The sequence below is a fragment of the Bos taurus genome, chromosome 14 (assembly GCF_002263795.3).
Source record: "Bos taurus isolate L1 Dominette 01449 registration number 42190680 breed Hereford chromosome 14, ARS-UCD2.0, whole genome shotgun sequence".
Classification (NCBI taxonomy): Eukaryota; Metazoa; Chordata; class Mammalia; order Artiodactyla; family Bovidae; genus Bos; species Bos taurus.
Window position 1 is genome coordinate 15,067,025 of NC_037341.1, and position 21,892 is coordinate 15,088,916.

At 42.1% G+C, this 21,892-nt stretch overlaps 2 protein-coding genes across 7 annotated transcripts in view; one reads left to right on the top strand and one right to left on the bottom strand.

Moving 5' to 3' along the window:
• Nucleotides 1–20,828, bottom strand: part of NSMCE2 (NSE2 (MMS21) homolog, SMC5-SMC6 complex SUMO ligase) — a 238,184-nt gene extending 217,356 nt beyond the window's left edge. For 2 of the 6 annotated variants that reach the window (XM_010811959.4, XM_010811957.4), the window contains exons 1-3: nucleotides 20,731–20,828; nucleotides 14,995–15,100; nucleotides 13,690–13,866 (exon numbers count right to left, since the gene is read on the bottom strand). In XM_010811959.4, coding sequence (XP_010810261.2) covers nucleotides 13,690–13,852 — 163 coding nt within the window. In that variant the 5' untranslated portion in view covers nucleotides 13,853–13,866; nucleotides 14,995–15,100; nucleotides 20,731–20,828. 6 annotated transcript variants of the gene reach the window in all.
• A 79-nt stretch (nucleotides 20,829–20,907) lies between these two features.
• The window catches only part of WASHC5 (WASH complex subunit 5), a 53,005-nt gene continuing 52,020 nt past the window's right edge, over nucleotides 20,908–21,892 (top strand). The window contains exon 1 of the mRNA XM_002692622.6: nucleotides 20,908–21,083. The gene's annotated coding sequence lies outside the window, so the exon portion shown is untranslated. The remainder of the gene's footprint in view (nucleotides 21,084–21,892) is intronic.

Sequence of the window (21,892 nt, forward strand, 5' to 3'; positions counted from 1 at the left end):
TGAAATGTGCCAGGTCATCTTGATGTAATGGTACTGAAGCTCTAACACATGGTGCTAAAAATCTGAGAAGCGCCAAACTGCAGCTAGCCTTCAAGGTGGACTACTCGCACCTCCCTGGATCTGTCAGGTGTCGGGAAGCAATTCTTCATATGCCTCACACAGCTCTGCACAATGTGCGGAAGCATGATCTGCCCTTTTGTCCCAGACTATCTCTCAAGGATGTTTGTATAACGAACAAAGCTTTGGAAGACTAAGACAGAGCAAGAGTCTCACTCCAGAGCAAAAGTCAGGCAGGCTTACTGCCTATTCAAAACATCTGAGTTCCCCAAGCTTAAGGTTCCTCAACTCCAACACAAGCCCACTGCAGTATCTCCCTGGAGCTCTTCCCTATCAACCCTGAAAGGACTCAGATTGGGAGTGAACCTACAGGAGGTAGGCAGAATCACAAGGCTTGATGTACCACGGGAAAGGCCTTTGTCTCAGACTCAGGAGTCTCCTGCCCTCTGCCAGCATCCATCCACTCGTGCAGGCTAACTGGATAGCATCCACTTAAGGTAAAACCCCAGACCCTCCACAGACCTTGACACCAAACTCTTTGGACCACCTCTCACCTTCGCTTTCCTCAGAGATACCCTCTCCCACTCTACAGAAGCCACTGTTCATCTTTTGGTCAGCATCTTCTACATGAAATTCCTCCTCAAGGCCCTCAGCTAGAATGTACTAACCCCACAATGCCCCCACTGTTTACTATACATAGTGTACTCTCACAGCGCTTTTAAAGTTTTATTCTACTTGTTTATGTGCTGTGCCAGTTAATCAATTTATTGCCTCTCCCAGCTCAAAGCTTATCCTTTTATACATGCTCTGTGGTAATGAATGAAACGGCTTTAAGCATTTCTCCTTACAGTGAGCAGAATGTTAAACTTTCTCAACGGGGGTAGTGCTGGAGGACACTGCAAGAGGAAGGGAGCTCTGCAGAGAACATCACATTTAATGATGAAAGACTGAATGTTTCTGTCCTAAGATAAGGAACACAATAAGGATGCCTGTTGTGCTTCCCAAATGGCTCAGTCATAAAGCATCCACATACCAATGCAGGAGATGCGGGTTCAAGCCCTGGGTCAGGAAGATCCCCTGGAGAAGGAAATAGCAACCCACTCTAGTATTCTTGCCTGGAAAATTCCAGGGACAGAGAGAGGAGCCTGAGAAGCTAGAGTCCATGGGGTTGCCTAAACAACAAGGATGCCTGTTCCTGCCACTTCTATTCAACACTGCATTTACCACAGGTTCTAGCATCGGGCAAGAAAAAGAAATACAAGGACTGGAAAGGAAGACATAAAACTATCTCTATTCCCAGATGACATGAATGATCTTGCATAAAGAAAATCCTACCACATCCATTAAAAATACACACATATACACACAATATACATATATATATATATATAGACTAATAAGTGAGTTCAGCAAGGTTGCGGGATACAAGATCAACAAATAAAAATAAATTGTATTTTCATAATTTGCAATGAACAATTTGAAAATGAAATTAAGAAAATAATTCCATTTACAATAGCACCAGAAAGAATAAGATGCTTTAGAATAAATTAACAAAAGAAGTGTAAGACTAATACTCTGAGAACACTGTTGACAGAAATTAAATAAGATCTAAATAAATGCAATCCCATCAGAATCCCAGCTGTCTTCTTTGTAGAAACTGATAGACTGATCCTTAAATTCAACTGGAATTACAAGAGACCCCAAAGACCCAAAACAATTTTGAAGAAGAAGAGCAAAGTTGGAGGACTATACTTTCCAACTTCAACTCTTACTACAAAGCTACAAGACGCTGCAGTACAGGCACAAGGACAGGACTACAGAATTCTATCAATGGAACAGAATTAATTGAGAGACCAAAAATAATCATGTATGCCAATGGTCAACTGAATTTCAACAGAGGAACGAAGACTATTCATTGGAGAAGGAATGGTGCTGTAACAACTGGACAGTTACATGCGAAAGAATGAAACTGGACCACTAACTCAAACCACATACAAAATTCATTCAGAATTTAATAGAGTAGCTAGAGCTATAAAACTCCTGGGGAAAAACTAGGTATAAATTTGCAAGACCTTCAATATGGCAATGAATTCTTAGGTATGACACCAAAACCACAGGCAACAAAAGAAAAAACAGATAATTGCACTTCATCAAATAAACTTCTATGCTTCAAAGACTACTATCAAGAAAGTAAAAAGACAACGTGCAGAATGGGAAAAAAATTACACATCATTTATTTGATAATGGACTGATACCTAGAAAACATAAAGAATTCTTATAACTCAGAAACAAATGACTCAATACAAAAATGGGCAATGGATGTGAGTAGACAGTTCTCCAAAGAAGATGCACAAATGTCCAGAAAGAACATGAAAAGAAGTTTCGTATCACTGCTCATCAGGGAAATGCAAATCAAATGTGCAAAACAGCATTTCTTAATAATATACAAATAACAATTTATTAATAACCACAATGTGATGTCTATCAGTGCACATAGAAAATGTATACCCAAAGAGTGGAATACTATTTAGCCATAAAAAATAGGGCAATTAACTGGGAGGGGGTTAAAAGAAAGCTAGGTTAGTTATCCTAAGTAAAATCCCATCAAGAGCAATAATGAAACAGCAGTGAGATCATTTTTTAATCAATCTCATTATGGCCCAGATGCTGCTAGAATCAGGGGAAGAGCAGATCCACATGGTAATGAAGCCTCTCAACTTCAGTCTAGGCTTAAGTGCCAACTCAAAAATGCCTTTAGAGAAATTCATGCAAGGAATGCCTCTTGCGAGCTGGTCACATGCAAAAGTGAAGCAAGAAGCACATCTGTTTGGAACTTGCCCCAAGGGCCTCCAGTTCTTCTCCAAATTGGGTTCATAACTCCCACCCACAGAGAGAAAGCCAGTGCCTGGAGCAGCACCCAGGGAGAAGCAAATTAGCATTTCCAAGGTCAATTGCTGACAGGCCTAATGGTTTACAGCAACCAGAATATTCTGGCTGCTGAAGTTAAGAGGCTTAGTCTCTCGAGCTTGCTCAACACCAGCAAGAAACTAATTTAACACATCAACTACAAATATGAAAATATTGTAGGTGTGGAGTCAAATCATCATGTGACATTTCAAACAAACAAATATTAATAGGATCTGCAGAAGTAAGTGATTTTAAGCTAGTTAAACAATTTTGGGAAAAACCTAAAATACCAATCTCACCAGTGGTAGAGGACTGGTAAGAATTAAAAAAAAAAAAACGAGAAAGAAAGAAAAAAAAAAAATCAACAGATAATATATTATCCTATTTTACCAACTGGTTTAACGTGAATATTCACCAAAACCACTTTAAAAAATCTCAAAACTAACTGATTTAACTACCATTAAAATTTTCTGCCCTCCTCTGAGTCAGTGGAAACTAAAATGCCCTCTGTACTTGCTGCTATTACAACTGCCATTTCTAACATGGAACTATTAAGCATCTGAAACATTGCTAGTCCAGACTAAGAAAAGAATGTGGGTACAAAAATAACTCAATTGTCATATTGATTATATGTTGAGATAATATTTTAGACAACATTAGATTAAATAAAATATTACTAAATTATTGCCTCCTCTTTTTTCTTACTTCTTGTAATGAGGATACTAGAAAATTTTTAATTAAACATGTGGCTCACATATTTTTACTGGACAGTGCTGCTACATATAAATAATACTTTACATTTATGTAGCACACACATACGTAATTTCAGGTGTAGAGAAACAGGGAGAAATGGATCTGGATAATAAATATTTTCTGTAGAATAATCAAATTGGTTTCATCTTTTAATCACCAATCTAATAAAACCTCCTTTCTGCTTACTGAGAGACAAACTTTTATGTCCTTTAAAAAGGACCTGATATTTCAAAAATGATTCTAAAGTCTGTTCTACTTCTGCTATGAACTGTCTCCTTTTCCTAAAATTAAAATAGTCTTAATTCTTTTCAGTGATCAAAGATACATGATAAAGTGCCAATCTAATTTTAAAATCTGATCAAGTGACTCCATTTCGGTTTTTTCTGTGGTAGTCATTTTCATACCCGTTAGGTCTTTGCTTCAAAGATTTTTTAAAAAGTAGAATCAACACAAAGATTGTTCTCCAGCGTCTAGAAAAACCCAGGCAGTATTGAGGTACTATACAAACTCTGTTTTAAAAACTAAAATATGACTCATTCACTATTTCAAAAAGTAACATCCCAATGTGGATGGGAGAGCTTAGCAAACAGGAGAGCACAGCAAGCAATCATTTCCACACATTCCATCATGTGCAGAAACCATGCCAACTCTCAGGTTGTTAGAGTCAGGGGAAGAAAGAGAATCTGGAGGTGTTGGAATGGCTGGAAATTTATGGAGTGAGAGTGCAGAGTAACACGAGGTGAGGTGAGGCCAACGACAGCCCAGACTTTCCTCTCTGTGGGCCTTAAAAAGGAAACAGCCCGGCTTTCTGACTAAGGAAGGCAGCAGGAAAGGAAAACACACTTCACACTTTCTAACGTCCCCAAACTGTCCCCACCACAGCTGGCCCACCGATAGAGTTATACCTACTGTTCATATTTGTGTGAACAGTACATATAAATCTTTTAAAAGTGGTATTTAAATGTTATCGACAACAACAAGATTGACTAAGGTAGAATGGTAAGTAATAAATATGAGATGTACATTTCTATTTTGTAACAGGGCCAGCATCTATCTCTGGTAAATGAACTGAGTAACCTGGATAGATAGAAATAAAGCCAGTGGAAAGGACAGGTATTTAGTCCTCATTCCTTCCTGGAAGAGGTGACCTTAACCTTAATAGCCCTACCTTTCTGTTGTTCTGATAGAATCAACACATTTTTTGTATCCTTAGATATACAGAATAACTCAGGTTCCAAGTTATGAAATTTCAGTAACTTAGCGATTATACCTTTTAAACAATCTTGAACCTGCAGTTAACGCACACAGTAAGGGCACAACAGCTACTGATTAACAAGTGTTCTGGTGCCACCTAGTGGTGTATGCTTCCCGCCAAAGGGGAAACAGTGATTAGACCAGGGTTCTTGGCCCACGGAGGAGCAACATCAGCTTGACCCAGACGTATTGAAACTTTAGAACTAGGGCCCAGGAATCTGTTTTAACAAGCCCTCTAAGTTAATTCCTCTCATGTTTGATCACTACTGGATTAATCAGTACCGACACAAAAATTAACTGCAAAGTCTTAAAAAATTAGGTTCAACAATGAACAAAAGTGCTCAATTTCTAATTTTGGAAAGCAATTTAGTTTTCTGCATTTTTAATCCAAATATCTGTATTTAAGGAACTGCGTTAAAAGCCATTTACTAACACATTAATATACATCCAACATTTGAAAGTCCCAGGCTCTGAAAATATCCCAAGTGCACCCTGAGGTCTGTGCCCCGAGGAAATCCAGTTCAAAGGAAAGGCCAAACACAAAACAAAACAAAAATACAATGAAAGTGAAAGTTGCTCAGTCGTGTCCGACTCTTTGCGACCCTATGGACTATATAGTACATGGAATTCTCCAGGCCAGAATCCTGGAATGGGTAGCAGCTGTTCCCTTTTCAAGGGAATCTTCCCAAACCCAGAGATCGAACCAATATCTCCCACACTGCGGGTGGATTCTTTACCGGCTGAGCCACCAAGAATACCGGAGAGGGTAACCTATTCCTCCTCCATCATATCTTCCCGACCCATGAATCAAATCGAGGTCTCCTGCATTTCAGGTGGATTCTTTACCAGATGAGCTACCAAGGAAGCCAAGCCCAAGAAAGTGAAAGTGTTAGTTGCTCAGGCTCTTTGCAATCTCATGGACTGTAGCCCACCAGGCTCCTTAGTCCATGGAATTCAGTTGCAATTCCCTCCTCCAGGGGATCTTCCCAATCCAAGGATCAAACCCAGATCTCCTGTATTGCAGACAGGTTCTTCACCACATGAGCCACCTTAAGAAAAAGCATTAATTGTTATCAGGATATCAGGTTATGGCCTCTCAAGGGGGCCCACCTGAAAAAGGGGAACACATGAAAAGCCAAGGCGGTAGAACACTGGTGATTTTTAAATAAAGAGTCACCAAAGAGCTTCCCAAGTGGCACAGTGGTAAAGAACCCACCTGCCAATGCAGGAGATGCACGAGACACGGATTCCATCTCTGGGTTGGGAAGATCCCTTGGAGAAGGGAATGGCAACCTGCTCCAGTATTACTGCCTGGAAAATTCCATGAACAGAGGAGCCTGGGCTGCTACAGTCTGTGGGGTTGTAAAGAGTCGGACATGACTGAGTGACGGAGAGCACACTGATGATAACACCCCCTAATGATAGCAGACATTGCAAAAAAGGCCCACTGTTTATATCTGCTCCTAATAAAGTAATCAAGAGAAAAGCAGGTCTGATGAAGCCTTGCTGAACTGTTTATTTTCTATGTAGGTCTTAGAGGAGAACTTGGTTACTTTAAATAACTTAAGACAACTGGGATTCATTAAGAGGAGTTCCACAATGCATCTAGTTGTTTGCATTCCCTTAAATTCAGCTTGCTATTATGCTCTTCTTGGCGGGGGGGGGGGGGGGGACTAATTTTTAATAAGTATCTGTTTATTTATAATTTAAAAGTTATATGCTTGAAATAAAAAAACTGGATCAAGAGATACATGCCAATATAACTACTGGTCCACAGAGTCACAATTAAGTATATATACCATCCTTTACTCCATGGCTTAGATGACAAACCTATCACTTAAAAGAAAAAACCTCTTTAAAGGCTAACCATACAAAACCAAGCCTCAAATATGACAGGTAACATAACAGACATTAATATCAATGGCATATAATATAAAGGAACTGCAATAAGAGATAGAGAAAATATACCCCCAAAATGCCTCTGACATCACTAACAGCTGGTAAGAATTACTGCCATCCACTGAGGGTCATCAGAAAGAGAAAGTGGCACCAGAAAATCTAGGTCAAGGGGCTGAAATCAGGCCAAATTGGTTTTAAATTCAAATCCCCTAGCTGTCACTTAGGTGTGTGCCCTGTGCTAAGTTATTTCAACTCAGTGAGCCTCATTTCCCCGTCTATAGAGTGAGGATAAGACTACCCCGTTCAGTGATTTTCACCACCCTGCCTGTCTGTGTGCCTTCTCAGTCGTGTCCAACTCTTTACATCCCTATAGACTGTAGCCTGCCAGGCTCCTCTGTCTACGGGACTTCCCAGGCAAGAATACTAGAGAGGGTTGTCGTTTCCTTCTCCAGGAGATCTTCCAGACCCAGGGATCGAACCAGCGTCTCCTCCATTGGCAGGCCAGGTTCTTTACCACTGCACCATGTGGGATTTTCACTGCATGCACATTTAATAGTATCGGCCCACAGTCAGCTCTCCCAGCTCGCTTTTCTTCACCCGCTACAACTCTTACATCAGGAGGTGAGGCATGTTCCCAGATCAAGACTAAACAATACAATAACGGTGGTGATACATTTAATAGTATCTCATATGTATCTCCAGGACACCAGTCGACAGTACAGGGAACTTTAACAGCTGAGGAAAAGGCTTACATACAGGACAGACAGATAACAAATAAAGTGACTACACCAGTGATAGAAGTATGCTTCCCCCTGAGTTTGCTCAGGTTCATGTCCACTGAGTCAGTGATACTATCTAACCATCTCATCCTCTGCTGTGCTCTTTTTCTTTTACCTTCCATCTTTCCCAGCATCAGGATCTTTTTCAATGAGTCGGTTCTTCGCATCTGTTGACCAAAGTCTTGATGCTCCAGCTTCAGTCGTTCCAATGAATATCCAGGGTTGATTTCCTTTAGCATTGGCTGGTTTGATCTCCTCGCAGTCCAAGGGACTCTCAAGAGTCTTCTCCAGCACCACAGTTCAAAAGCATCAGTTCTTCAGTGCTCAGCCTTCTTTATGGTCCAACTCTCACACCCATACATGAAAAACACTACTGGAAAAACCATAGCCTTTGACTCTACAGGCCTTTGTTGGGTATGTAATGAAGCCTCCATAAAAACCCAAAAGGGTGGGGCTCAGAGAGCTTCTGGGTTGGTAAACACACAGAGGTGCTGGGCGGGTGGTGGGCTTGGGGAGGGCACAGGAGGTCTGTGCCCTTTCCCTCTCGCCTTGCCCTTGGCATCTCTTCCACCTGGCTGTTCCTGAGATGTACCCTTTTATAATAAATCAGCAATGAAGGATGTAACTGCTTTCCTGAGTTCTGTGAGCTGCTCCAGCTAATTCTATCAATAGAACCCAAAGGGCAGACTTACAGGACTGAGTCCATAGCTTGTGAGACCTGACACTAACTCCAGGTATAGTGTCAGAACTGAACTGAACAGCAGGACACCCAGCTGGTGGCCACAGAGATTTGGAGAACTGCTTAGAGTGGGGGAAACACCCAGACATTCGACAGCTAGAAGTGTCGTGAGTGGCAGAGGAGAAACAGTGCAGTTTTCCCTACACCTGGGAACTACGAAGACACAGGCAAAGTGACTGAGCTCTTCTAGAGACCTGGATTTTTCATATTCTGTAGGCCACGCCTTTATACTTTTAACACTACAGATACCGTAACTCTCAATAGTCTTCATTTATTTAAGTTATAATAATCTCTTGCTTTTATCATTGGCTCCAGTTACAAAAGCGATATAAGACACACAAACATTGGCTTCTTACGGTTACTGTTACTTTTATTGTCTTTTGGCCACCACCCCACTATCATTACTTCCTTCTAATTACTGCTTCTACTCAATAATATAATTATGGAATACAGTAGAAGAGTGAGGCCCAAAAGAAACCTTCCCCGTAACTAGAGTCCTGGCCGTAAGAAGCAGTTCTTAAGACAGAGAAATTTATTACAATATAATGAAAATCCAGATCTGCCTAAGAAAATAAGTCTTGAGAATGTGACGTCAGTATGTGCTGGCTTCTCAAACCATTAAGTAATTCTGAAAATAAACTTAACATAAAGGATTTAAGTAAAATAATCACTCCTTTTTCACAAAATTAGATGATGACTGAGAGGGTTATGGGTGCACATAACTTTCTTTTTCTTTCTATTCATCAAATGTTTAGATTTAGGAATGCCTTATTTCAGGAGGAAACTAGAATACTACCCCCAAAAGCATTCAAATTAAGAAGTATGCACTCAACGAAATGCTTAATGTTTGTAAAACTTCAGTTATTCATCAAGAGCACAAACTTCCAAGACCACGCAAGTTTTTAACTCTGACCGCTGTTCTTTATGGAGAAGGCAATGGCACCCCACTCCAGTACTCTTGCCTGGAGAATCCCATGGGTGGAGGAGCCTGGTAGGCTGCAGTCCACAGGGTCACTAGGAGTCGGACACAACTGAGTGGCTTCACTTCCCTTTCCACTTTCATGCACTGGAGAAGGAAATGGCAACCCACTCCAGTGTTCTTGCCTGGAGAATCTCAGGGACGGGGGAGCCTGGCGGGCTGCCATCTATGGGGTCGCACAGAGTTGGACACGGCTGAAGCGACTTAGCAGCAGCAGCAGCAGCAGCTGTTCTTTATTCATCATTAACTCTCAAGTAACTGTCACAAAGTGAAAACTCTGTTTCTTGCCTGGATGGAGTAAGGTGTGAAAAAGAAAAGGAATCAGGTTTAAAAGGTGATGATTCTTAGCTGGAATACAAATTCTGGATACAAGAGAGAAAACTGATTATCATTCAGTCAATTCACCGTATTGCTTCTATCAGCCAAGATGTACTCGCTGCAGGGGAGGAAACCTGCCCACCATCGGTTACCCAAAAAGGAACTGACTTTCCTGCCATGATGAGTCTAGAAATAGACAGCCAGGGTCAGCACAATGACCCCAAAAGATCCCAGCTTCTTCCTTCCACAACCAGACTCAACTCTGCCTCTGTAAACAGAAGACGCTAAAGCCCAGGAAACACACAAATGTCCAAGGGAAGTAGTTGAAAACTCCACCTGCAGAAAAGGACAAAAGCTGATGGGCTGTTTCAGAAAAAGCCTTGCAACCTCACTTTGGAATTTCAAAGGGAAAAGGAAAAGAAGAAGAAAAGGGAGAGGGAGAAGAAAGGAAAATCAGATACTGTCAATCTCAACAAAATAACCGAAACTTTCTGAGCTAAATATCACTAAATGTTACTTCAATATTATCCAACTACTGCAAATGCCACTTGAAGGACAAAATCAATTTTCAATAAAGTGTAACGGTTAAGGGCAGAAACTCTGCAGTCAAATCGCTTATGCGCAAATCTCAACTCCCACTGCCGAGTAACTGTGTGACCTTAGGAAGGTACTCAGCTTCACTAAGCCTCAGTGGTTCACAGCGGGGATTAACAATAGTCCTTACTTGGCAGGATCACAGGTCGGACCAAGTGAGACAGCACCTGTAGAAACAGCACAGACCTGCACACGTTTGCTGCGTGTACCACACCCAGCTCTTACCTTTGGAGCAGGACGGCCATCACCATCACCGCTGTACCTTGGCATAGTTCAACAGACATCCAGTCCCTGCCTGACCTCAATAACTGAAGTCTTTCTGCTCTGCTTCTTTCAGTAAGGCATAGAAAGAAAGCAGTATAGAGCAGTAAAATACAAAAGCTCTCCATCAAAATTTTCTCATCTACTGAACCCTTAGGCAATTTAAATATGCATCTTTTTATTCTTTTCGTCCAAGTGTTCCTCACATATTCAGCAAGAATCAGATATTTCGCAGATAAAAAATTATAAGTTCAAAATCCAAAGAAAATTACCTATCTTTGAGCAAGTTACAGAACGAAGGCTGTAACTGGGACTAAAGCCCATATCAGACTGATTTTAAGTCCTCCATTTAAGGGGCAATTTTGGCTCTGTCTCTTAAAGTCTTTCATCTACTGTTGCAGACTGCTGCTAACTGCTAAGTCACTTCAGTCTTGTCCGACTCTGTGTGACCCCATAGACGGCAGCCCACCAGGCTCCCCCGTCCCTGGGATTCTCCAGGCAAGAACACTGGAGTGGGTTGCCATCAGACTGAGTTAGCATCAAATTTACTTAAATGACGGGTGTTTTTCTACTCTCTGGGTCCTTGGAGACGGCACCTCAGTCTGGTGCCACACGAAGACTGCTCTCCAACAAGCGTTTGCTCAATTACTCCAGTGGGGGTCATTCTAGGCCTCCTCTCTGTATAGAGCTTCTCCCGTCACCTAAATCCTGCTCATAGGCACTCCAGTTCAGGTTCATAACCAGCTGTTCTCAGGGTGTGGTCCCCGAGACCCTTCCACAAGGTCCACAGGATCAAAACTATTTTCATAATAACTGTCAGACCTGCAACGGAGTAGCTGCAGCAGAGACCACATGGCCCACAGAGTTTAAGATATTTGTTATCTGACCCCTGATGGAAAAACTCTGCCAATCTCTGCTTTAGAGCATGAATCTTTCAAAAAGTGATGCTTATGTTTCCTCTTAAATAACACAGAAGAAGTTGCATTTTGTATCAAAATATACATCTTATTAAAAAAAAAAAAAAACAAAAATGAAGTTTGTATTAAAAACACTCAGAAATCTTCAAACCAAATCCTGAAAAAAAACTGATACAACCCTCCAGGAGGTTATGTAACAGCTCTTCTCTCATGGTTTAAGATTTTATTATGAGTTTCCCCAGGACTACCTACCAAAGCCAAATCTCCATCAGTGTCAAAAAGAGACTACAAATCAGGCTGGACAGGGGTAAGACCTTTAGAGAATACCCACTAAAGATGGGTGACTTCTGCTGCCTTCTGTGAATGAATATCTAGTATGGAACTCACCTTCCTACCATGAGTAACCGTAAGGCTGGGCAAAATATAGGAAACAACTGCTTTCAGACATTGAGACAACAGGCAGAGCAGAATTGGGATTCCTGTGAAATCAGGTGAGGTAAGTCCTCTAATTGCTCTCCTTCCTGCAGAGAGGAGGAAGAATCTAAGTGGAGCACAGCAGTCTGGAAGGACCAAAGAGACAGAGACTGGAGTTCAAGTTGCTGAGCATTAGGGGTTTTGCAAGACAGAGCACAGTGAGGGAGGTATGCAGAGAAAGCCCTTCAGGAATCTATACAGAGCCTCCTCCTAAGAGCTAAGTCAGCCCTAAGTGAAGCCACACTGTGCGCGTGCTCAGTCGCTACGTCAAGTCCAGCTCTTTGAGAAGCCATGAACTCTAGCCTGCCAGGCTCCTCTGTCCATGGATTTCCCTGGCAAGAATACAGGAACAGTTTGCCATTTCCTTCTCCAGAGGATCTTCCCCACCTAAGGATCTTCCCCACCTAAGGACTAAACCTGTGTCTCCTGCATTGTAGGCAGATTCTTTACCACTGAGCCACCCAAGAAGAGAAAACTACACTAGACCTGTCCTAATGAAGTTTAATAACAACCCTGGAATGGATCAACCTAATCCGCAAATTACTTAGCTGCCAACCAAAACAAAGGTCAATACTCTTCAAAGGAAGATGACAAAATTCAGAAACTCCACAACATAATGTACTCAAGCAGCAATGGACAGAGCTAACAGAATCAGCAGACAAGGATATTAAAACAGACAAGGATATTAAAAATACACTTCATGTGCTCAAGAATACAAAAGAAAACATGAGCATAATGAAGAGAAAAATAAGATTCCATTTAATTCTTTTTTATGTTTTCTAAAGCTCAAAAAAGTCTCTGAAATTAAAAGTCCCCTGGATAGACTTAGCATATTAGACCCTTGAAAAGACAGGACTAACGAACTTGAAGACACTGCAAAAGAAACTATTCATACTGAAGCCAAGGAGAAAAAAAAGACTTGAAAAAAATCACCCAAGCCTCAGTGACTTATGGAACATTACCAAGCAGTCTTACATACATGTGATTGGAGCCCCAGAAGGAGAAGGGAGAGAAATAGTAGCAGAAATTTTTTTCCAAATTTGATCAAAACCATAAGTCTACAAATCCATAAAGCTCAAAGAACACCAGAAAGAATAAACAAAGAAAATCACATCAAGGCATATCACAATCAAATTGCTAAAAAACAGCGATAGTAAAACAAAAGAAGAAACATGTTGCTCCCGTGCTTCTATATGGGATAGATATAAAATAAAAATAAATCTAAACTAAACAAAGAAAATAACATCTTCCTAGATCTTCTGATCAAAAAATTGTGATCAAGTTCAGGAAAACTGAACTTTTCTCATTTTATTGTAGAGGCCTTCCTTTACCAGTACCCCTAGCATCAGCTTAGGCTGTCTACTGAGTAATTAATCAAGAACAAAATATAGTTAAATTACTGAAAAATAACTATCACAATGCTATATACCATACAGTTCACAAATACCACATACTTTTGATTGTATGCTCCTTGAGATCAGAAACCTTCATGTTTCAGCACATAAATTTCTAGTGCAGTTTCTAGTGGTTTGAACATAAGGGTCTGAACACATACAAATGAATCAATCTCATCTCACCCTCTGTACATTAGTATGCGGTATACATACAACAAGATGAGAGAACAGATGCCCAAAGGGTTAAATGAGCGCCCCAAGCTCACCCAAAAGGTGAGTGGTATCTCACATCCCTAGAGCAATGCCACCGCACAGGGTCACCTCAAAACAGACACTAAAGAAAGACGTTTTCATTATTACTTACTCTGAGTTTCCACGAGATCCAAAGCCACACTAGAAGCTGTGTCCATTCCGGAGCTGATACAGGATTGGAAGTTTTTCAAGGAGGAGAGTGCAGATTCTACACCACTGAAGGATATAAAACCAGTTGAACCTGAACTTGAACTTGAAGTGGAACGCCCCGGCATCTTGAAATTATTACCTAAGTTTTCAAATACAGTGAAATGAGATTTATGAATAAGAATAATAACTGCATAGAAAAACAGAACCACTAGAAATATCCATATGACTGTATTCAGTATCTCTACAAAGGCTACCTATTCTATATCCCTTGAAAGGATATCAAAGCATTGTGCCATTATCTGGGCCACCAAACACATATGCCCGGTAACATACAGGGAAGGTAAGTGTTTTCCTTTTTTAAAGGAGGGATAATACTCTCTTCCAAAAGATTCCCTGATTCTCTAAAGAATTCAACAAGAGCTCAGTTCCTGAAAACCTAAAACAAAAATGGGTCAGAAAGAGTAGACTGCTCATATGATGCATTTTTCCAAAAAAAGAAAATAGTGGCAATAAAACAGTTTAATAAGGGAGAATTTTAAAAACCTGCAATTTTTAACTTATCTGACGTATAAATACTGATTTCAAGGCAGTGAATTAGAAGCCACCTCCAGGCCCTGGCATAAAAACCGAACTCTCTCTCTACACCATCCAATTTTACAGCTTGAAACAGACAAGCAATGATCTTAGAAGTCACATACTGAAGATGGAGAATCACCAAAAGGAAGGAGCCTAGGTTCCCACATCACTGCTTGGAGGAAAACTGCCCACCAGTCAGGTTCCATGCATGAAAGAAATTGAAATGAACTTCAGTTTTGCAAAGTCATTTAGATTTGGGGGTACATCTATTATTATAACACCAACTGTTGTTCAAAAAGCACAACCCTGCAAGGACCAAATGATATGGTTCAAGTATTCAGTTATCTGGGGGGTCAATCTTGATTCTAGTGTAAGTCTAAATTGTCCAGAACAGCACTATCTAAAAAAACTTCTTTCTTCCATGACAAAAATGTTCTTCCTATAGTCTGCATTGTCCAATATGGAAGCCACCGTGCGAGTGTGATTATTATTTAGCAGTGATTACTGATGGTCACAATAGCATCAATACCCAACTCCAGTACTCTTGCCTGGAAAATCCCATGGACAGAGGAGCCTGGTAGGCTGCAGTCCATGGGGTTGCGAAGAGTCGGACACGACTGAGTGACTTCCCTTTCACTTTTCACTTTCATGCATTGGAGAAGGAAATGGCAACCCACTCCAGTGTTCTTACCTGGAGAATCCCAGGGACGGGGGGTGCCTGGTGGGCTGCCGTCTATGGGGTGGCACAGAATCGGACACAACTGAAGCGACTTAGCAGCAGCAGCAGCAGCAGCAGCCTGCAAAAGAACTGAGTTTTAAATTTTATTTCATTATAACCAATTTAAATTTAAATAGCCATACTATAAGTCAACTACACTTTAAAAAAATTAGTAACATATCCTCATTGAAACAGAGTTCAGTTCAGTTCAGTTACTCAGTTCTGTCTGACTCTTTGCGACCCCATGAATTGCAGCACACCAGGCCTCCCTGTCCATCACCAACTCCCGGAGTTCACTCAAAATCATGTCCATTGAGTCGGTGATGCCATCCAGCCATCTCATCCTGTCGTCCCCTTCTCCTCCTGCCCCCAATCCCTCCCAGCATCAGAGTCTTTTCCAATGAGTCAACTCTTCACATGAGGTGGCCAAAGTACTGGAGTTTCAGTTTCAGCATCAGTCCTTCCAATGAACACCCAGGACTGATCTCCTTTAGAATGGACTGGTTGGATCTCCTTGCAGTCCAAGGGACTCTCAAGAGTCTTCTCCAACACCACAGTTCAAAAGCATCAATTCTTTGGTGCTCAGCTTTCTTCACAGTCCAACTCTCACATCCATACACGACCACTGGAAAAACCATAGCCTTGACTATATGGACCTTTGTTGGCAAAGTAATGTCTCTGCTTTTGAATATGCTATCTAGGTTGGTCATAACTTTCCTTCCAAGGAGTAAGTGTCTTTTAATTTCATGGCTGCAATCACCATCTGCAGTGATTTTGGAGCCCCCAAAATTAAAGTCTGACACTGTTTCCACTGTTTCCCCACCTATTTCCCATGAAGTGATGGGACCAGATGCCATGATCTTCGTTTTCTGAATGTTGAGCTTTAAGCCAACTTTTTCACTTTCCTCTTTCACTTTGATCAAGAGGCTTTTTAGTTCCTCTTCACTTTCTGCCATAAAGGTGGTATCATCTGCATATCTGAGGTTATTGATATTTCTCCCGGCAATCTTGATTCCAGCTTGTGCTTCTTCCAGCCCAGCGTTTCTCTTGATGTACTCTGCATAGAAGTTAAATAAGCAGGGTGACAATATACAGCCTTGATGTACTCCTTTTCTTATTTGGAACCAGTCTGTTGTTCCATGTTCAGTTCTAACTGTTGCTTCCTGACCTGCATATAGGTTTCTCAAGAGGCAGGTCAGGTGGTCTGGTATTCCCATCTCTTTCAGAATTTTCCACAGTTTATTGTGATCCACAGTCAAAGGCTTTGGCATAGTCAATAAAGCAGAAATGGATGTTTTTCTGGAACTGTCTTGCTTTTTCGATGATCCAGCGGATGTTGGCAATTTGATCTCCAGTTCCTCTGCCTTTTCTAACGCGGCTTGAACATCTAGAAGTTCACGGTTCACCTATTGCTGAAGCCTGGCTTGGAGAATTTTGAGCATTACTATACTAGCGTGTGAGATGAGTGCAATTGTGCAGTAGTTTGAGAATTATTTGGCAGTGCCTTTCTTCTAAACAGATTTAGAAGTCTTTTTATATCAATACCAAAACTTAAAAAAAAAAAAAATCATTATTCTTGGTACACAGTCATATTCTTTAATCAGTTTATTAGCCATCTGTCTTTAATACTATGACATGGGTGTTTCTGAAGATGTATTATCTCAGTGTGCTCTTATTATTTTTTCATAGGATTTCCTGAAATTCTCTTCAAAACTGCATGTCATGCTTATGAATGTGAAGCTGTTGACACCTTCAAATGAGTCTTTTCTGAAGACCATTTTTTTTTTAAACTGTAAAATACTACAAGTAACCTACTGTGAAGCTCAGAAGTAATACTTCTAAATGGAAAATGTTTTCTATTCTATTCTCATTTTTCCAATAGATATATGCAAATATTTCACCACTAATATTTTTACCTATTTCTGCCTCTATTCAGAGGATCTCTGTTCAACAAATATCTTTTATAAAACCAAACTTATCAACTAAGTAACCTTATTATTTTTGTCAATGCTCTGCTATGTAGAAACAATGCAAAAAAAAATATATTAAATAACCACATGTGTCTAGTGGCTACTGCACTCGACAGCACTGTTCTAGAAATACCATTATCAAAGTATTATATATATATACACACACACTATCACACACATACATACACATTAGGGGTTAGGCTAGTCACAGTATGAACAGGACATATGTTCCTAGAATATTAATTTTACTTAAAGAAAACATGAAACACATTTATATTAAAACAAACATTAGTTATGTTATAGAGTAAAACGTGGGGGCAATACTAGTAGGAGTTAACTTCTAAAAACTCCAGTGGGGGGTCAACAAGTAGCCTCTGGAGCCAGACTATGTGAGTTCTAAGCCTGATTTTGCCATTAAAGTTGCTGAGTAACTTGCGACAAATTATTTAACCTGTCAATGCCCTCCCTTCCCTTTCTGTAACATGAGGATGATCCAGCGCCAGTATCAAGGGTTACTGGGAGGACCAAATGAGTTCACTTGTTTAACACAACACTCAGAATAATGCCTGGTAAACCATCTTTTAAAATGAGAATAAATATCACCACTGACTTAATCATCACTGTGAGCAGCAATACAGAATAGTGCATAAGTGAAATGGACCCTGGTCACCAATGCCTGGAAATTCCACCTGTCCACATCACTCAAAACTGCATCACTCTGGTTGAACAGCTTAACTTCTCTATCTTCGGTTCTCACCCTCCCCCCCAACCCCGTTTAAAAAGGAGATAAGCCATTATTGTAAGGATAAATTAAATTTTATAGTTTTCTCAAACTTGTCTGATCTTAAGAATCAGTTGAAATACTTTCTAAAAATACAGATTAATGGATACTATCTCAGACCTACTGAATCAGTCTCTAGTGGACATTCTGAGGAAATGATATTTTTATGAAGCACCCCAAATAATTCAGGTATGGTGAACACTGAGATAATTGTGCCCTCCAAAATTCATGTTTACCCTAATTTCCAATGTGATGACATATGGAGATAGAGCCTGTGGGAGATGATTAGGTTTAAATGAGGGGGGAGCCCTCATGATGGGATTGGCATCGTTAGAAGAGGAAGAGACACAGGGCTCACTCTCTCTGTCCTTCATGTAAAGATACAGGAAGGTGGCCATCTGCAAACAAGGAGGAGAGCCCACCAGTACTCAACCACACCAACAACTTTTAGTCTTCAAAACTGTGAGAAATAAATTTCTGTTGCTTAAACCACCAGTTTATGATAATTTTTAACAGGAGCCTGAAGTAAGACACAATGTATGTAAGGATTAAGGGCTTTCCTGATAGCTCAGCTGGTGAAGAATCCGCAATGCAGGAGGCCCCAGTTCGATTCCTGGGCCTGGAAGATCCGCTGGAGAAGGGATAGGCTACCCACTCCAGTATTCTTGGGCTTCCCCGTGGTTCAGCTGGTAAAGAATCCGCCTGTAATCCAGGAGCCCCAGGTTTGATTGCTGGGTTGGGAAGATCCCCTGAAGAAGGGAAAAGCTACCCACTCCAATATTCTGGCCTAGAGAATTCCATGGGCTGTATAGTCCATGGGGTTGCAAAGAGTTGGACACGACTGAGCGACTTTCACTTTCACTTCTTCACCTTCATATAAGGATTAATATAATCCTGGACAAACGGAAAGCCATCCTTTTTATATGAATGCAAAATTCACATTACTCCAATGAAACTTTACACTTGCAGACAGGTGAGGGAAACATCTTTCTGTAATTCGGAAATACCAAGAGGAACGATTCAGATCCAAAAGCAAGAGAAATGGCTTTTCCCTATCTCTGACAGAGGAGCCTGGCAGGCAATAGTTCATAGGGTCGCAGAGTTGGACACGACTCAAGTGACTTAGCATGTAAGTACAGCTAAGTACGTAAGTCACAGGGCAGCCTGCCACAACAAAGAATTATTTGGTCCCAAATGTCAGTGCAGTAGTTGAGAAACCTTGGTTCAAACTGACCACTTCTTGAAGCCTTCCCGGGGGAACAGTAATTATTTTGTTCTCTATACCTATGGTCTCAAAGAAAGCTTAAAACACGATTACCCACTTCCTGAGTTTTTCCCCTAGCATATTCTGTTGCTTTCCCTACAGGCCTTGTCTTCATCAGTTGGTGCTGCTGCAACAAAATACCACAGACACAGTAACATATAAACAACAGAAACATTTCTACAGTTCTGGAGGTTATGAAGTCCAAGGTCAAGGCACCAGTACAGTCGCATTCTGCTGAAGGCCCTCTTCCTGTGGTTCATGGCCAAGGCCTTCTAGTTCTGTGTCTTTACATGGTAGAAGGGGTAAGAGACCTCTCCAGAGCCTCTTTTATAAAGGTATCAAGCCTACTTGGAGGGCTCCATCCTCACGATCTAAGCACTTCCCAAAGGCTCTAGCGCCTAATTGCCATTTCTTGGCTTTGGGAATTCAACATATGATCTGGGAGTGGGGTAGGAGAGGATATAAACATTCAGACCACAGCAGGTCTTTAAGATTCTCTGTAGATGGGGTGGCCAATAATCAGCTAATGTAAAAATAAAAATACCCCTCTCATCTTTGGGTACAGCAAGTGGTAAGCACACAAATAACCTAGATACTGTGCTGACCACCTTTAAATCCATAGGGCCCTATACAAATTCAGCCACCAGAGCTGTACCTTCTTTTTCAATATGCAAGGTTACATCTTTATGAAGCGTTCTCTTATCCATACAAACAATTGCTTGTTTTCTTCTTCATGCTACTACTATCCCCCTCCCCCAACCACACACACATATTCTACTTTAAAGTGAAAGTGAAAGTGAAGTCACTCAGTCCCCTCCGACTCTTTGCAACCCCATGCACTATAGCCTACCAGGCTCCTCTGTCCACGGGATTTTCCAGGCAATAGTACTGCAGTGGGTTGCCATTTCCTTCTCCAAGGGATCTTCCCAACCCAGGGATCGAACCCAGGTCCACTTGCTCACATGTCTGCCACTCTTTCACCTTGTCAGCAACTTAAACTAGAATTCTGACATATTCCACACTACATAAAACAGCCCCTCACACAAAATAGGCAACCAATAAAAATTTGGAAGAGTTACATCAATAACAGAAACCATTTCTATGTCCCCTATAGCATGCCATGAACTGGCATCCCTAAGCTTTGCTCTCATTATAGTTAATCCTCACAACCATTTACAGGAGAGAAGAGAAAAGGAAACTGACGCCCTGAGAGTTTATTTCAAATATGTGCCCAAGGCCCTGCTTTGAAAGCCAGCTCAAACCAGATTTATTTAGATCAAGAATTCGGGACCTCACACTACTGTATATAAACAGATAAACTATAGAGTCCTACTGTAAAGCACTGGGAACTATATTCAATATCTTAATAATCTATAATGGAAAAGAACCTGAAATATATACATATACACATATATGTCCGAATCACTTTGCTGTACACCTGAAACTAACACACTGTAAGTGAACAATATTTCAATAAAACATAATTCATGATCCACATATTTAGAGCCAAAGGATGGAGAGATGGCGTCTTGGAGAGTGAGGTCAACGGCCCCAGCCTCCCCGCTGTGACCGTGAAAAGAACCACGACCATAACCCAGGTCCACAGATAGCAGCTCCGGGCACCCGCCGAGCGCCCGAGAAGCAGGCGACACCCCTCGTCACCCTCCCATCGCTATCCCTCGCTCCTGCCTTACCTGGCTGCCGGATGTAGCTCTTGTCTGGCTGCGCCCGGATTCCCCGCGCCCGGACCCCAACTCCTTCCTTCACTCCCTTCCTCTGTCGCTGAAACGGCGAGCGCGGGCTCGGACGTCATCAGTAGTCGCCGGCGAGCGGTCACATGACGCCCCGCCGCCGCTCCCCGCCCCTCTGTCATGTGACAGCCGAGGGACCAGTGGCGGAAGCCGGGGTCTGGCCGGCTCAGGATAAGGGAAGGGCTGGGGGTAAAAGTGGAAGGACCCTTACGGAGACGGAGGGTGGGGGCCGGCGTGCAGACTCCGCGCACGACCGCGGGCCCTGCGCGTGCGCCCTGGCGCGGCCCGGGTGACAGGTGAGTCGGGGCAGTGTGCGCGCGCCGCCTCCTTCATGTCCCCCGTCCCCTCCCCCGCCCGGGGCTGGGCCGCGCTGGCCCAGGCGCGGGGCTGGGGAGATTTTGCGGCGTGGGGTGGGGTCTGGAAGGGGGAGCCTGGCGTTAGAGGACTGGGGGTTTTCCTGGAACCGCGGCTGCAGTTCAGACTCCGCATCTCCACTCAGGTGGAAACAGTTTTACACCCTGCTTTGGCGCTTTAGAAGCGATGATGTTCAGCTCCTTGGTCCGCATCTGATCCTTCCAGGTTTCCGGGAGTAAGGCTTTGTGGACGTCGTGATTCCTCCATTTACCCTCGAGAAACCTGAGTGGTTGGTGGAAGCTTTTACAGTCTGACGGACTTCAGTTTGAATTCTCGTTTTGCCATGGACTGAGTTTGGACAAGTCATTGCTGCTCTCTGCACCTTGGTTGCCTCACCTGTGACACGCCAAAGTCCTTTGCATTAAAAAAAAAAAAAAAATTCTGAGGGTCCTGATTTGTCTGTGGTAGTAAAGTAGTGAAGTGAAAGTCGCTCATTCGTGTCCGACTCTTTGCGACCCCATGGACTATACAGTCCATGGAATTCTCCAGGCCAGAATACTGGAGTGGGTAGCCTTTCCTTTCTCCGGGGGGGTCTTCTCAACCCAGGGATCGAGCCCAGGTCTCTCGCATTGCAGGCGGATTCTTTACCAACTGACCCACAAAGGGAAGCCCAAGAATACCGGAGTGGGTACAGTTAGAAAAACAGAAAACACAGAGCCTGGAAGGGAACTGGGTCTCCGGATAGATTGCA